The sequence below is a fragment of the Cupressus sempervirens genome, chromosome 6, assembly GCF_028749045.1.
Source record: "Cupressus sempervirens isolate cs-2001-9-10 chromosome 6, ASM2874904v1, whole genome shotgun sequence".
In the NCBI taxonomy this organism is placed as follows: domain Eukaryota; kingdom Viridiplantae; phylum Streptophyta; class Pinopsida; order Cupressales; family Cupressaceae; genus Cupressus; species Cupressus sempervirens.
Genome location: NC_143123.1, coordinates 284,601,934 through 284,619,988, shown reverse-complemented (window position 1 = coordinate 284,619,988; position 18,055 = coordinate 284,601,934). Strand labels below are relative to the sequence as shown.

The following is an 18,055-nucleotide window of genomic DNA, read 5'->3' as shown; positions in this document are numbered from 1 at the left end:
AGGAAGTGATTTGATCATGCTGTAAAGAGACTAACCCATGGTATCACCAGTTATAGGAAGCTCCATTGAAATGTAGCACTCCAATCTGATAGTGTCCACCTTAGACAGGATGCAAAGCCAAATATGGGTTGGGCTTATGGCTTCATGCTCGAGCTGTAACTCTCCCGTTACCATTAGTGTGCTCCAACGTCGTCTTACTTGCAACTTGTTATAACTCTGTTTGTCAAGGCATCTCTCAGGTGCTGGCCTCACCTTGGAATGCTCCCACTTTCGAGTCAGGAACCTATCAAAATTTGGATGCTCTTTAATCACTCGTGGTAAAGCATAGCACTCCGCAAAGTGTGCCAGCACTTCGTCAGCAAAAAGAGCGGCCTCAGACTCAACACTGACCGTACCCACCTTGGGTCTCAGAAACGTGGGCCTTTGTAGGCGATCATGAGTGCCAGTATGTATGTCATCTCTGTCAACTAACCCGCCTTGATCCTCAACTCGAACCCTATCTGCATCTCTATACTTGTGACCATTTCAGGTTCTATCCTAGACTCGAGATCTACGAGGACCAATGGAAACATATCGAGCCCTCTTCCTACTCTGTCCTCGAGGAAGTGCTATCTACTGCAGAGTGTTTGTAATGTCCCCTTCTAGAGATTATTTCCACTTAGTAACCCAATAACTAGCAAGGGAACATTCAAAAGGAATAATAGTTAATATAATAACTGTAGATTATTGTAAGTTGCTTCAGTTTTGATATAAACTTTGATTTGTATGCATATGAATATGATATTGATCTCTTTCAAGATTAAACTAATGCTCTCAAATGAGGTCCTTAAGATATATGGGTTTGTTCTTTCATATATATAAAACTTTGTCTTATTTCTATTAATTTATCTCTTTATAATGTTGTGTCTAAAGGTGGAACTTTGCCTTCTCTTTTGGTGAACCCTTGCTAGTTGGATATTTCTCTTAGAATTTTATGAAATGATATCGCCGTGTCCTTCCTTTTTGTTTTATCCCATTCTATGGATGAAGTAACTACTGTAGATCATTTGAATGCTATTTGTTTCATATTCTGCTATTTCAGCACTGGCTATAGTCATTTGGGCTATGATGAACAGTGTTGATGGATTGTTCTCCCTGTATAGTTCATGCATTGATGTAAGTCTAATTATCTGATTACTGTTTGCTGGCATGAAACTCTCTTATCTCTTCCTTATTGCCGCTGAAGATATCCTCTTAAATAGTATGAAGGGATTAATATTTTATTATTCCTGATGTATACATCTTTGCTGATGATGATCGATACCCTGAAGAGGTTAATCTTTTATTACTTCTGATGTATACGTCTTCACTATTTTGACCAGATGCTTATTCCTTTCACGTGTTTCTATTTCCCTTTATCATCTGCTCCAGAATATGGAATAAAATTGTTCTAATATCACAGTTCTACCTCTATGCTTGGAATCGATGTCTTATATTGCTTTTTGTTCTTCGCATCGTGTCCCTCCAGTCTTTTGTTTTATCTCCTTATTATTCCCGATAGTTATCTAACTCATTGACACTCGATTTAATAATATACTTGGACAACTCCGAGATGTATAGTTTCTCACTTTTGCAACAATGGGAAGGTTTAAACTGGATAATTATGTATGGGCTGCGTACTCACATCCTTTCCCTTGCTTGTACAGACTTCAGATGTATAGAGAGTACTCTCTCTGCTGCTTGTCAATATTGTTGTGCAGGTTTTTTATTGAAGCACCTGTATCACGCGTTTTATGCCTTTTCCCTGAGTTAGATGCTGAATGGGGAGTTTTGAATGTTGACTGCAGTAGTATTTGCAACATATATGTGCTATGATTTGATCACTTGTGATTAATAACCTTCAGATATAACTGCTTGTATATGTGTTCGATGCTGTGTGGGCATGGTGTTTGTCCGCCTTAGTCAGGAAAGGTAATTCCTTCTTTCTCCCCCTCCCCTTCTCCTCAGTGTTGTTGCTCCTTAAGTATTCAATCTTTCCCTCTATGAATAGAGGTGTCCATTGGATTAAAGACTATAATTATAACTGATTATTATTCACTTATAATTAATGTTAATTTATTGATAAATATTTTAATTTATATATATCATATATTATATAATTGAATGTATTATTATTCATTTATTTATTATATCATTTAATTCATTTCTTTACTAATGAAATATATTCTATGATTTTATTTTCCTTATTATGTTTGATAATATATAATAATATATCATATTATAATTTCTTTATAAAAAGTTATTTGTTCTATTATTAATTTGTTTATTATAAAATCTAATAAATGTGGGGACATGACAGTCTGCCCTTCCTCAAATTGCTTGCCCTCGGGCAATGCAAAACCTTCAGCGTAATGGTGTACTAATATGTAGCTCAATATTCAGCCCAACAATCCTTGTAATTCTTGTTTTACTAAGTCTTGCTTCCTTTCTAAGAATTACAACATTTATTAGAATGGTTTCTAATCTTGACATAATTTCTTCATTTCACTAAGAATTTCCATGATTGTTGGTACTCCTTAAGAATGTCCTTATTCGTGACATTCGTTGAGAATGTCCTTGATTCTTGGTATGTACTTAGCACAAAAGAAAATAAAAATATATATACTAATGTATGGAGATATGAAGACATGATGCAGACACAGAGCATACACATATTAAAAGAAAGACACATTTCACAAAAAATTATATCTTCATGATATTCCTGATCGTACACTTGAAGTGTAGATTATTGTCTCTACTACCCGAGTTTGTGGTGACTAGCTTCTTGTCCAATAAAGCTGCATCATATATTAGTACTCCAAAAACATGTATAAGAATATTATTCAATCTTGTAAGTCACAAAAAATATAAGATCCTAATTCCCAATTTAAACCCTTTCTTTAGGAGAGGTCGTGATCAGATGCTTAGCTCCTTGGGGAGTGCTTCCTGGGGCTCTAATTAATAGAACAGCTCTCCACTAAGCACCATCTTCTCACGATACTTCTCTTTAAGACCTTATGGATAATCAATTGTGATATATCCATCCTTCCTTGGAGGGAGTTGTTTCTCATCCTAGGCCTTATGGATACCCACTTTGGGTGTATCCATCCTTACATATGCATATGATTTTCCTTAACAGTATGTACTGTCCTTCAGAGAATACTCGATTCACTGCCTCACTTCCTTAAGAGTATTCAATTATAGAATATCTTGTGAAGTCATTAAGAGAGGTTAGCTCTCTGCCTTAATTCCATACTAGGAATAATAAAATTCAATTTGAAATGTCCTTGCTTTATTCTTTATTTCCAATTTGATTCAATTCAGGAGTCATTTACTTAGTTACTCATAACCGAGTCCTGATTGGATCTGATATCTGCTATTGCCTATACCTTGCTTTATCCACAGTAGATAATATACCTTTGTCACCTTAATTGGGTCTGAAAATGTTTCTCTTATTAGATTTGAAATAAAATATCTTCACTATCTGAGTTCATCAGTTTGCTTTCTGTGTACATATGTTATTTTCTGACTTTGATGACTTATCTCTCAATCCAATTTATGTACTTCTATTGTACAAAGTTCAAACACTTTATGTTTGAGTTAGCATTTTTTTTCTCTGCATCATGAATAATGTTTTTTATAATGATGTTAACCCTCTAGGATGGCAGGATCATGCTCTGATACTACTGCAATGTCCCCTTCTAGGAATTATTTCCACCCAGTAACCCAATAACTAGCAAGGGAACATTCAAAAGGAATAATAGTTGATATAATAACTGTAGATTATTGTAAGTTGCTTCAGTTTTGATATAAACTTTGATTTGTATGCATATGAATATGATATTGATCTCTTTCAAGATTAAACTAATGCTCCCAAATGAGGTCCTTCAGATATATGGGTTTGTTCTTTCATATGTATAAAACTTTGTCTTATTTCTATTAATTTATCTCTTTATAATGTTGTGTCTAAAGGTGGAACTTTGCCTTCTCTTTTGGTGAACCCTTGCTTGTTGGATATTTCTCTTAGAATGTTATGAAATGATATTGCCGTGTCCTTCCTTTTTGTTTTATCCCATTCTATGGATGAAGTAACTACTGTAGATCATTTGAATGCTATTTGTTTCATATTCTGCTATTTCAGCACTGGCTATAGTCATTTGCGCTATGATGAACAGTGTTGATGGATTGTTCTCCCTGTATAGTTCATGCATTGATTTAAGTCTAATTATCTGATTACTGTTTGCTGGAATGAAACTCTCTTATCTCTTCCTTATTGCTGCTGAAGATATCCTCTTAAATAGTATGAAGGGATTAATCATTAATCTTTTATTATTCCTGATGTATACATCTTTGCTAATAATGATCGATGCCCTGAATTGCTGACGATGATCGATGCCCTGAAAAGGTTAGTCTTTTATTATTTCTGATGTATACGTCTTCACTATTTTGACCAGATGCTTATTCCTTTCATGTGTTTCTATTTCCCTTTATCATCCGCTCCAGAATATGGAATAAAATTGTTCTAATATCACAGTACTACCTCTATGCTTGGAATCGATGTCTTATATTGTTTTTTGGTCTTCGCATCGTGTCCCTCTAATCTTTTGTTTTATCTGCTTATTATTCCCGATAGCTATCTAACTCATCTACACTCGATTTAATAATGTACTTGGACAACTCTGAGATGTATAGTTTCTCACGAGATGTATAGTTAAACATGGCAACAATGGGAAGGTTTAAAGTGGATAATTATGTATGGGCTGTGTACTCACATCCTTTCCCTTGCTTGTACAGACTTCAGATGTATAGAGAGTACTCTCTCTGCTGTTTGTCAACATTGTTGTGCAGGTTTCTCGTTGAAACACTTGTATCATACATTTTATGCCTATTTCCTGAGTTAGATGCTGAATGGGGAGTTTTGAATGTTGACTGCAGTAGTATTTGCAAGATATATTTGCTATGATTCGGTCACTTGTGATTAATAACCTTCAGATATAAGTGCTTGTATATGTGTTCAATGCCGTGTGGGCATGGTGTTTGTCCGCCTTAGTCAGGAAAGGTAATTCCTTCTTTCTCCCCCTCCCCTTGTCCTCAATGTTGTTGCTCCTTAAGTATTCAAGCTTTCCCTCTATAAATAGAGGTGTCCATTGGATTAAAGACTATAATTATAACTGATTATTATTCACTTATAATTAATGTTAATTTATTGATAAATATTTTAATTTATATATATCATATATTATATAATTGAATGTATTATTATTCATTTATTTATTATATCACTTAATTCATTTCTTTACTAATGAAATATATTCTATGATTTTATTTTCCTTATTATGTTTGATAATATATAATAATATATCATATTATAATTTCTTTATAAAAAATTGTTCATTCTATTATTAAGCTGTTTATTATAAAATCTAATAAATATAGGGACATGACAGTGTTAGATTGCTATTGCAGTACACCTATCGTCTATTGTTGTCCGGCTGCTAGGTTCCTGAATGTCTGCATAGCCTCTCTGTCAATCTTTGCATTAGCATCTCACCTAAACCACGTGGACTACCAACAGACCCAAACTGTATCTCAGGCTCACCTTCCCTGGGTGGAGTGGTACGGTCTCTACGGGTATAATACACCCGAGAAACAAATCTCCTATCATCTCCCATGATACTATATGCAAAATAACGACCAATGCTAACAATTCCTGGACAAATCAATGATAAAATAATTCTGAACCCAATTCCTGCAGGCTGGCAGGAAACTGCTCTGATACCACTGTAATAACCTTCTCTCACCACCTTCGATATGCTGATAGGAAATTTACCTGTTTTTTGTGGTTTTTGTTGTTCTCTGAATTTTTTGTGGATTTTGTAATTTTGAAATAAATATTAAACTCAATGAAAATACTTAATTGAGGAGGCAATAATTAGGAAAATGAGACCAAATAATAATCATTCCTTTGTTAAGTTTCTATTGCATTTGAGAAATAACACAATAACGTTTTGGAACCTGTATGCAGTAGCAAATTTATTAACCCCAATGACCAGATCACAACCAATAGTTTGAACAACTATCCTCAATGACGAAATTGCAATCTATAGAATGTTATATATTTGCAGATATGCAAAAAGTGGCCCTAGAATCGATTTGCACTTGTTTCCTTTTCAACCACAGTTTCAAATGAATGCTTGGCAGCCCAAGTATGCAGTGCTAGGTGTTTTTGGGCAATGAAAATCCAAAATCGTACAATGTGGATCACTGATCCAACCCCTAGAACAAAAATACAGGCTCTTGGCTAAATCACAGGTTAGAGAAAATGCATGTGCCACTTCAGATTGCCCACGTGGTGCTTGGAGATGACCTCTTCAATGCTTAACAATACCAAATGCATCAATAGGAAGAAATGGCTGCCTCTAAGTAACTTACGTGGATGTTCTGATGTAAACCGTAGATTTTAAATAACCTCCCAATCTCTTCATAAATTCAGTCAATAGAAATTTCTCCATAACCACACCAAACAATAATAGGAGAAGAAAGCAATTGTATACCTCAGCATAATTTCTAATGCAATCCTTAGAATGAAAACTCATAATTCAAACCCTTATACTTGAGCAAAGGCACAAAAATAACAACTTAGAAAAACTCACAAAGTCGCAAAAGCATATAATATTTGATCAGATGCTTTTCCAATGAAATGAGCTCATATTTATAATCTCTTATTGGCAAAAGTTTCCCAAAAGATCTCAACTCTGGAAACTTTTCAACACAACTCTTAATACTAACTCTTAATGACATTATTATTATAAAATACTATTATTGTAATAATGTGACTAACGATGACTCGTTAATGGGCCCTCAAGGGTTAATCCTCGACTAAGGAAAGTTGTTTTTGGCAACCACCAGAGGAAGGATGGATAAAAATAAATTTTGATGGGGCTGCCTGAGGAAACCCGGGTATATCTGGATGTGGATGTATAGCAAGGGATCATGAAGGTAACTCTATAGCTCTTGTTGCTAAAAGATTAAGGGATGAGACCAACAATGTGGCAGAATGTGAAGCAGCAAAAAAAAGGTGCTAGTGTTAGGAGTCAAACTTGGTATTCAACGAGTGCATCTGGAAGAAGATAAAGAGATTATCATAAATGGGATCAAGAAAGGTAAATTGAAGTCTTGGCATCTTGATAAGCACATTAGTTAGATAAAGTTCTTGCTGAAGGAGTTTGAGGACTTCAGGATATCCCATGTCTATAGGGAGGAAAATAAGGTGGTAGATAAGTTGGCCAACTTGGGAGCGAATGTCCCTTTTGGGAATTAGAATGACAATTTTGAAGACTTTAGGCTTCTTAAATTTGATTAAGGATGGTGTGTTTTAAGTGGCATTATGTCCAGTTGCCTGCTTTTTGATGAATTAATTTCCAATTATTAATCGCCGCTATCAAGGATACTTATGAGAAAGTAATCCTCTATGCGTGACAAAGGATCCACACTCATTAAGATCTTGAAGTGTGGGCTTCCAGATCTTTCGTGGGAGAGTTTTGAAGCAGGGAGGGGTCTCTTTTTTTGGAAGAAATTTAGCAAAGTTTTCAGAGATGGAGGCCAACTTTGCATTGGAGTTAGACAATCAAATCTAGGCATACGAAGGGAAGATCACAGTGAGGTGTCTGAAGAATTTATTTCTCATTGAAGACCAGGAATTCATGAGTGGCATCATGGGGATGTTTGCCCCATAATATTTGGACTCCCTAGAATATTTGGACTCCTACTAGAGGAGGAGGTCCAATCCAATCTGGACATCGTGTCCCTCTTTGTGGCCTTGGCACTGTTAGTCAGAGAGACAAAAGAGGAAGTACGCAGGGTTATTGTTTTGTATTGACCGTCAATGGCTATTGGGAGTAGACGAGGTCATTGATAGAGCCGAGCTGGGTGTAGGGTTGGAAATGGGGTAAGAACTGTGGAGGCTGATTAGAGATGGAGATTCCTCACTGCAACCTTTGGTTGTGTAGTTGTCTGCAAATCCCCAAGAGGAACACATCCCAAAAGTGGCCAAAGGATGGAGGAAGTGGTTAATTTTCTGCAAGAAAAGATTTGGGTGTTGGATGATGGGAAGAAGGGTTTTATGAAGACGACACCAAGGAAAACTGTGCGAGCACCTGGAGAACCGTTGAGATACCAGCTAGGTGAGGAAAGACGTAATGTTGCTGGGGAGTCCATGCGAGCAGGAATGCGGGTTGATGTGTCTTTGGTAGGGGAGGCAGGAACGAGTGGATCTAGCAGGAAGTGACAATTAATGGAGGACGACCTCTCCATCCCGAATTTCATTAAGGAGGTTGCAACCTGGTTCAAGAATTGAGTGGGCTGAGTCTTTTTTTGGATGATTGGTTTCTTCCCTAGTATTTGCGTTTACTTAATGTAATGCAATGGGATAATTTTTTAGGTGTTAATGCCTTTTGTTTTTAGTATGCATTAACGTTTTTGTTAATGGGGGTTATTATGAGGACTTTTATAGTGTCCACTTAACACTATGACACACTATTGTAAGAATCATCTTTATAAATAATGCAAATAAATGTTACCTATAAAATAAAGCAATGTGACTAATAATTAATTAATAAATAATAAGCTCACGCAATAAATAACCATACCCACTGCAGGAGACAACTAACTGGCAGCACTGTATTCTGCATTGGCCAAAATAGTGATTGTTGGAAATAAACTTTTAAAAAATAGTAAGTTCGCAACCAAGACCCCCAAACCATCGTGTCAGCACATGAGGGTCGCAATAATGAGCTAACTCCATCAATTGCATAGACTAGCCAAAAATAGGGACATTACATTGAAGAACTTTAGAATAAATGTATTTTAAATGTTTGATAAAGTTGTTTAGTTATTCATAAGTTTTTACTAGTCTCTAGCTTTTAAAAAAAATTGTGCTGCCCAAGTCATTGCCAAGTCCGATTTCTTTCAACTACTAGCCGCCTAATCAAAATCGCCATATCCAACCAATTGACTTTTCGTGGAATGTTGAAAAGAGATAAAGTTGCTGAGTTATTGATAAGGTTTACCTTGAGTTTTCACAAGTCTCTAGCTCTAAAAAAATTTGTGTTGCTTAAGTCATTGCCAAGTCCGAGTTTTTCAACTATTACCCGCCTAATCAAAATCACTATATCCAACCAATTGACTCTTCTTGGAAAGTTGAAAAGAAATTTTATAGTACATTGTTCCTCTAAGATACCTGAGAATCTGTTTAAGACCTCGTGTTTTATGAGTTGAGCATGAACCTAGATACCATACTTGTTGCATATGTATTATTTGGTCTAGTAGGAGTCAAATATGTCAAACTTCCAACTATCCATTAAGAGTGGGATTTACAAAAGGAGAATGTTTATTGCTATATCTGATGAAGTACATAAATGGAATAATAATAATAAAGATGGTAGTATGTACCAGATTCTTGAGTAAAATATATCATTATTTGGTCATGAAATATGAAAGATGATACGTCAAGGATTATAGTTGATCTAACTACACCATACTACCTTCCTTGGTAGTACACAACATATTTAAAGGACCTGATGTTTGTGAAGAGGAATTCAACTATTGACCAATTGACACATACAACTACTTGTGAGTAAGAACCAACTTAATATAGACAATTAATAGATTGTGGAAAACTAATATCATTGAACATAACAATAGGCATTGAATGTCAACTACATCATCTGCCCAAAGAAGATGTTATCTTCTAGAAAACAAGTATACTTCAAGTAACATTAGGTAAGAGTAATGGCAAGACTGTAGACAAAGACTTGTAGTGTTCGAACTCAACATTGTAATGCACTTCAAAAATCAAATAGGAGCCTGGGGGTAATATCCCCATTGAGATCAAGGGGTAGCGCCCTTTGTGGGGTTTGTAAGTTTTAGAATGCTATGAATAATGATGAAGCTGCCCAAAAAATTGAGTTTACATGTCAAAACTATGATGCACAAGTTCTGGAAGTTGGATGAAATGAACTGAAAATGCCACCATACCCAATGCCTTGAGCACACTTCACTCTTACCAAGGTGCCATGCTGCTGCCAAGTCACTTGCAGAATTAACCAGACTCCTTACCGATATGGATTGCTCAATGCAAAGTTGTCGAACATCATACAACAAAACCATGGTTGTCTTGTGTATGCTGTACAACAAAGCTGAGGCATTGTGCTTTGAGTGTTGCCCTCTATATCATGTACGGTAAAGCTGAGGGATAGTGCATTTAGTGTTGTCCTCTGTACCATGTAGGACAAAGCTGAGGGATAGTGCATTGAGTGGTCTCATATGTTGTACGGAAAAATTGCAGAATGTGTAAGAAACCTAGGCGTATGGCGTATATTGTACATCAATGTAGTGTTGCAAGATGTACTTGAATTGCCCAATTAGTGGAGTCAATACACCACATCTCTATACCAATCTTTGTTTGGCGATTGTCAATACACCAATATCTATAAGTCTTGTTGCCTTTGATATTAATGTTTATCCTAGTCTCTGTTAGTATAGTAGACTTTTTTTTTTTTGAATGTCTTAAAGACTTCACAATTTTGAGCTACAAGATGGGGACATTACAATGAGCACCTTGATATGCATTTCTAAAAATATATTAGTTATCATAGGGAAAATAGATTGGCTTAGTGCACCCTGAATTAGAAACAAAGCTTCATTGTGCTTTTGTTGATCCTGCTCAAGTTCACATTTTTGTTGATTATTCAATGCATTAATATCTTCAGGATCTTCATACTGCCCTAATAACAATATCCCACAAATCTTTATTTTTCAACTAGGATTGCAGTTGTATACAGTGAGCAAAGTTTGTCCCATGAAAAATAGGAATCAGCAATTCTGGTATGTCCCCAAGATTTTCCATCTGAAAGCATACAACAGATTTTCTTTTTAAAACAATAATCCCCATTGTCAATCACAAAACCAAAATCTCTACTTAAAACACAAATTTTGACAATATCCCATCCACACTTGTTCTTTACAAATAACAGTTGTTTAAGTATGTGGTTCAGTTCTCTCATTGGTATAACCTTAGCACAAAAAAATTTGAAAACTAACTTCATCTAGTCCCCAAAAAGAAACTAAAGGAAACAAAAACTTGTCTTACAATAAACCCCAAAAATATATTACCCACATTAACAATTGTCAACTTTCCAATGCCATTCCTCCGAAATTGAAACATTTATACTTATCCAAAAGATTCTTCTGCTGACTGCAATTTCTGACTGAACTGATCTCTAGCATGAAATCGACCATACTATCTTGGGTAAAAACTGTTAATGATGACTTATACTTGGAAATAAGAAATTCTCCCTTTTGTGGGACAATCACCTTTGACCAAGCACAGAAGTTTGCTTGCAATCAGGACATAAAACTTTTCTTATTCTGGTAGCACTTTCTGTTCTTTTAACTGCCATAAGTCAAAGGAAAATAGCTGTGATCCCCTTTCAGAAAAAGACTGCAATCTTATTCTCTCTGCAACACACAGGTATCCTCCTTCCTATGCCCTGATAAGATATGTAGGTGTGAAACAATTGAAAACAAAATTGAAGGGTTTACAAGGAAAATTTCTTAATTCCAAATTATTGATCAAAATTCTTACATTGTTCTACGGATGGCTGAGACAGGGAACCAAGGGCCTAAAATGGGGGACGGCAGTGATATACTTATAGCACTTGAAACACTAGCTATAAAAAGATGTAGAAGAAGACATTTCAAATGGAACTTTGGAAAATTAGTAAAGTACAAAAATTGCAAGTACTAAACACCAAAATTTTAATTACTTGAATACTAATGTCAAATTGGAGATCCTATTATATGAAGAATATCATAAAGATGATTACAATGAGTAGCATGATATCAAAATAGGTACAAAATATTAAAACATAGTGAAGGGAGGCTGTGTATCTTCCCCAAATTCCTCATCACTGAAACTATTGGACTGCTCATTGTCAATCTCCATCAAACTAAAACCAACTAGCCCTGAATCTGATGTTGTAGCATCCTTATCAATCTGTGCTGGCTTCTCTGTCGTTCTCCAAGTCCCAGTGGTGGTTGTTGGGGAACATCCCCTTTCTGCCCTGTTGTCCTGGAGATGTCCATGTCTTAGAAATGAGGCGTTTGAGGGGAGAACGTGTCCCCATGGTTCACTGAAATGGGATTCACAACAGAATCCAACTAACCAAACAAAAAATTACAGAAACCACCAACTTTTACAACTGTCTTCTAACAGCTAACAAGGTTTCTTATCTTTCACATATGGATACGATATTAAGCACGTATTTCTATATCTGAAAACTTTATGTTCTTGAACCGGAGAGGATTTCCCTCATTGACTAATGGGAAAGTTTGCTAATGTTCTTATAATCTTTTCCCTAAGTTTGTATAGTTGATACAATATGAATTTGGCATGGTAAAGTTGGAAACCACTCATTGGGTTAGCTTCTTGCAGTCTGCAATGTTCATGTGTAGGACAAGGCCCCATAGCAGTAAAATGGTCTTTGAATATCATAAAGGTGCGTATGGGTTGGTCTCTTATGTTCTTAATTCAAGTTTCCCTTATCCGTTTTCCTTTGTTTTAATTTTACCTCTAGTTTGGAGGTTAAAACTGACGATGCTGTTTCCAGTGCCAGTAAGAATGTTGCTCAAGAAATGCAATAGCCGTGCAGGCATATATTGATTATAATGGAGTTTTGTTTGGCTTTATTGCATATATCCCCATGCATGATTATAGTTGGTGCTTCTTTTAAGTCATATTTTTTAAGAAAAAGGTATTTCCTTTTATATTTTGCATCTGGTTGTATTTTAATATAGTCAAAACAATAATCTTGAAGCTGTTGATTTGTGTATTATAGACATTGGCACGGGGAGCCATGATTGGACATACTCCTAAAGGAATGGAGATAGCCAGAGAAACATTGGTGAGAAAATTTTAATTACGTGATAGTTTTGAAATTGCCTATTTTGAAAGGTATTTTTGACATAGATAGTGTGCCATATGTTACAGGAAAAAATGGTTGCGAAGAAGTGGTTTCTCACTCCAAAAATAGGGGGTGAGCTCCTTACAATTGCATCAGGAGAGCAAGTAAGTCTACAAACTTCATTCCAAATTAATGTGTATTTTCGTATGAATATGAATGCTACAGTGTCTGTTTTGCTACTTTCTATTGCTGCACATCTGTGTAGAATTTGTCTGACTAGATCTTTGAATTATGGAAGAGCTCTTTTATTTGAGGATCTAAGTTTACACCACATTATGCTTCATCATGCAGATTGGAGGATTTACAACAGCAAATTACATATGGGATTTAATGCAAGCTCGTAAAATTGTACCCCCATTACCTGCTGTGAAAGCATATCATAAAGGCTTAATGGTATTCTTGATTTGGGTTTTATACTGAGCTGTATGATTGTCATAGATTGTTTGAATTTTTTCTTATATTTTCTATCTGTATTTATTGCAGGAAAGGGATATACCGAAGGATGATCCTCGACTATCTCAAATCAATCTAGCTTTTAATGAAACAAACCGAAGAAGGCAAATCTTTAGATGATTGCTATTTGTTTGCCTACGGAACTTTATGTATTCAACTGTAAGTTATCATTAAATGACTTGCAATTGTGATGTTTTGATTTTCCAATTTGCCAAATAAAGGTTTCTGTGTAATACTCTTTTTAAAGTCTAACCCAGATGTGATTCTTTGAATCCTTTCTATTCAATATTTTATTCAGGAGCAAACTTACTACTTCAACACAATTTCAGGGTACATACCTGGTCTCAAAATAAGAAGACAAAATCGAAAGATAGGCATGTAAAATGAAATTTAGGAGAATGATATTGAGTCCTTTGGAGCATGATTGTTAAGAACAAATGACTCCCCTTGATTATCTAGAGGCACCAATTAGTTACAATATGATTGCCCCTTAGCTTATTGATGTAGCACACATATACGCCATATGAATAATGAGGTAGACCTTAATTTTATTATTATTATTTTTTTCATTTTATGTAGGTTTCACTTTATTTAGACTCCCTAGTTTCTTCAATTTTTTGTGCATGTTTTGTTAGTGCCTTTTTTTGTGGCAATATGATGATGCAAAATAGATAATACCTTGTTTGGTTGAAAATTTAAGTGCGAAAGATTCAGCACTAAATATTGTCTCATTTTATATAGGTTTTTGTTTGCTAGTTGAATAATTGATTTATTTGTTAGTTAGGTGTGGAAGCTGAAAAAGAAAGTAATTTCTCATTTTATGTAGGATTTTATTTGATGTAAATTTATCTTATCTTTTACACACACACACACACACACACACGTATGTATAAATATATATGTATGTATGTATATGTATGTATATTATACATACATACATACATATATATATATATATATATATATATATATATATATATATATACACACACACACACACACACACACAAATACATACATACATACATACATACATACATACATACATACATATATATGTATGTATGTATTTATGTATGTATAATATACATACATATACATACATATGTATAATATATGTATACATACATACATACATACATACATACATAAGTATATATATATATATATATATATATATATATATATATATATGTATGTATGTATGTATGTAAATGTATGTATGTATGTATGTATGTATACATATACATACATATGTATAATACACACACACACACACACACACACACACACACATATGTACATATATATACGTATGTATGTATGTATATATGATGTACACACACACACACATGTTATCTTGTGTGTGTGTGTGTTTCAGCAGATTTGACAGTGACCTCTTCATCATTGGAAATACACTCTTCAACATTCCTCGCACCATCAATGGTCATTTTGCCTTATGAATTGACTCACACTAGGAAATAAAGATATTTATGATGATTGATAAATCATCCTCTGTAAAGAATGCATAGATGTTTAGGAACAAGCCCTCCGCGCAACCTTTAAAATTGTTGCCTTCATCCAAAATGTAGACGCATCAACTCCGTTCTCTACACCAAAACACCATTCCTTCAAATACACATACAAGCCCATTGGAGTCAATTTCAAACTGACAACAATACTCATCCTTGCTTTTCACTTTTGCACATTAGGAAGTTGGGAAAACATCTCCTATACCATCCAAACAAGAAGATATGCATTGTCCTCTCACAAATCACATACCAAACTCTGGTCAATGCTCGATGCCTGCTATCCCCCAAACACTACACACTTAAACTCATGCAAGATTCGGCCTCTATGCGTTTGATCTAAAACTCTTGAGAGGCAATGTTATAAAATGACATAATCTTGGGTAAGAGCATCTTTTGCAGATTGGAACATTCATAGGAATCAATGTACAATCATATTATGTAGCGACCCAAATTGATTTTATCTAAGCCAAAGGCATTAGGTCCTCACTTCACCTGAAAACTTGGATGCCTTGTTCGATCCCTAGTGCATCACCTCCCTTTTATTTGATGGTATGTTTTCTCTTCTTTGAGAAAACAAGGCATGGAGCCCAACGATAAAATCTTTCATCCTTGCATAGTTACCCAAGACTTGGCCACCCAAACTTGCCCATTCAACATCTCATCCTTGACTTTTGTCTTCCCATTGCAAGCTTAAGGGCTCGTTTGGTAGCTAGAATTAGAATGGAGTTGGTATTCAGAATTCTAAAAAAATTCTAATCCATTGTTTAGGTCTACACAATCGGGATTGAAATTGGGAAAAAGTAGAATCCGGTATCCCTATTTGACCCCCAAAACAAGAATCCCAAATTCCGTGAAAATACTTGTTATTTGGAATTCCCGTTTTAATTCCCATTTTAAATTCCAGTTTTTGAAAATGAGGATTTCAACTAAAGTAAAATTTAACTGGGTTTGACATCTGGATGCCCATTTGGGGGCACCTATTTTGTACAAATTTTTGAAATTTATTTATTTTTCTAAATGGGGCGAAAATTTTTCGCTATTACTTGCTCATGTGTTTGGATTAAATAAAATAACTAGTACTGTACATATCTAAATTCTTTCGTCTTTCTTTGATCTTTATCTTGATTTTTTATTTTGCAATGAACATTGACATCTTTGGCATGTCTGGAGTTGGAAACATTATGAATAAGTCTGAAAAAATTGGAGATACGAATTGCCTTTCTGAATGTAACTTTTATACTCAATGTTAAAACCATATATTCGTATTTTGAATCAAACAAGCTTCAAATAACAAATTTTGAATATCAAATATTTATAAGTTTGAACCAAACAATCCCAAAACAAATTCCAGAAACCGTAATATGGATTTCAAGTTCTGGAATCCTAAATCAAGGATTTTCGATTCCAATTCCTAAATCATATTCCAACAACCAAACGGGCCCTAAGAGAACAGTTTCTCCTTATAGCCCATCTATATCTTGATATAATATCGTATCTTAACCAGTTCATGAGGGACACATATGTCTGGATGCTATCTTGATAAGTGCTCATTTAAAATGTTTCAAAAGACAACACACTCAACCTTTTCATTTAAATGTTGATTAAGTGTCCCTAGCATTCAAACAACATTTCAATACCTCTCAGAATATAAATAATCACCACTTTCAATTGAAATGAACATCCCTAATTCTTTCTTATTTTGAGCAAGAAGTTTGACAAATCCATTCGAGTTCCTGATGAAACAAGTTGGGTTAAGCGGTGACCCAACAATTTTTTTTTCAAATTCAAACAACTAAACTTCTTAGAATAGTCTAAAATCTCCTTGTAATGCTTGAAATAAAATGTTATCAGTGACTAGAAATTTGAAAACTCATTTTTCACCATCTTTGCAAGTGTCACTTTTGTGCTAAAAGCCTCTAAATCTGGCCTTAAAATTTTATCAAAAACACCTGATCTAACCTTGGCACTTGGCCCACTTTCTCTCTAGTTGACCGTCTTTTAGTTTTCCCAATATTGTCTCATGACGATTTTCCAGTCAAAGGCTATCAACTGCCAAAGTTGTGCTTTTCAAACTACCTTGTGAATAAACATGTTAAAGAACAATATAATGCATCTGGTTTTGACTTTGAAAATTAGTCAAACGATCATTTGGGAATATGAAACCTGGGACATTGGTAGAATCTTATATGGAGAGTATGAATGTGCAATTTGGGTTCATGACGAATAATTGGGCAAATTTGGCAAGCTTGCAAAGTTGAGTTCTTAGAATTGCAGAATTGGGTATAGTAGAATAACGTTTTTGCAAATAAAATGGATTTGGGAAAATATGCACATGGATTCATGAAAACTTTCAAACTAGAATACTTGGAGTGTTTTCAATATAGAATCCAGTTGTACAATTGGTTTGGCTTTATCTATCATGGTTTCAAAGTCTTAACACCTCGAATAGGTTTCCCGATTAATCTGCACTTTTGAACATTAGTAAAACCTTGAAATTGCAAACTTAAAATGTCTTTTATGACTACAACACAATAGCATGACCATTTCTTCAAAATCCTTAATGGGTCATAAAATATTCACTATCAAATAGGGCTTCCTTGAATTCTAAACAATGTGCATCAACAAGACATATAATAGTAAACAACCAACTTTGGAGAAGTCCAAACCCTATCAAAACATCTCAAAATATGAAACATAGGTTATCTGATATGCATATTAAACACTTCCAACGCTCCCAAAGTGGTGAATCATGACACTCAACTGGATGCAAGATATTCAAATGCAAACTGGCCCTCCGAAATAATTTAGAATAGCAATTAAGCATGATGAAACACATGCACACACTAAATGAAAGGAAATAAGCACTTGAAACACATCCCATGACTCAAAATGTCAGCTGGGTGTATATGCATGAAAAGCATCTATAAGGGTTCACCTTAGGATCTTGGATGTTTTTAGGGAATGAATTGTATATTGAATAATGTTTACTCTACTTCCATGCCTTGTAATCATCCAAAATGATTAATTTTG

General features: G+C 34.8%; 1 protein-coding gene across 8 annotated transcripts in view; it reads left to right on the top strand.

The window, feature by feature from the left end:
- Positions 1–14,087, top strand: part of LOC149552326 (Pentatricopeptide repeat (PPR) superfamily protein) — a 156,211-nt gene extending 142,124 nt beyond the window's left edge. For 4 of the 8 annotated variants that reach the window (XM_089787856.1, XM_089787854.1, XM_089787861.1 and 1 more), the window contains 5 exons: positions 12,915–12,980; positions 13,067–13,144; positions 13,332–13,433; positions 13,524–13,652; positions 13,792–14,087. In XM_089787856.1, the coding sequence (XP_089643982.1) occupies positions 12,915–12,980; positions 13,067–13,144; positions 13,332–13,433; positions 13,524–13,613 (336 nt within the window). In that variant the 3' untranslated portion in view covers positions 13,614–13,652; positions 13,792–14,087. Of the gene's footprint in view, positions 1–12,914; positions 12,981–13,066; positions 13,145–13,331; positions 13,434–13,523 lie in introns of all 8 variants that reach the window. The other 4 variants (XM_089787855.1, XM_089787853.1, XM_089787860.1 and 1 more) reach the window with 1 other exon arrangement.
- Positions 14,088–18,055: the final 3,968 nt, after the last annotated feature.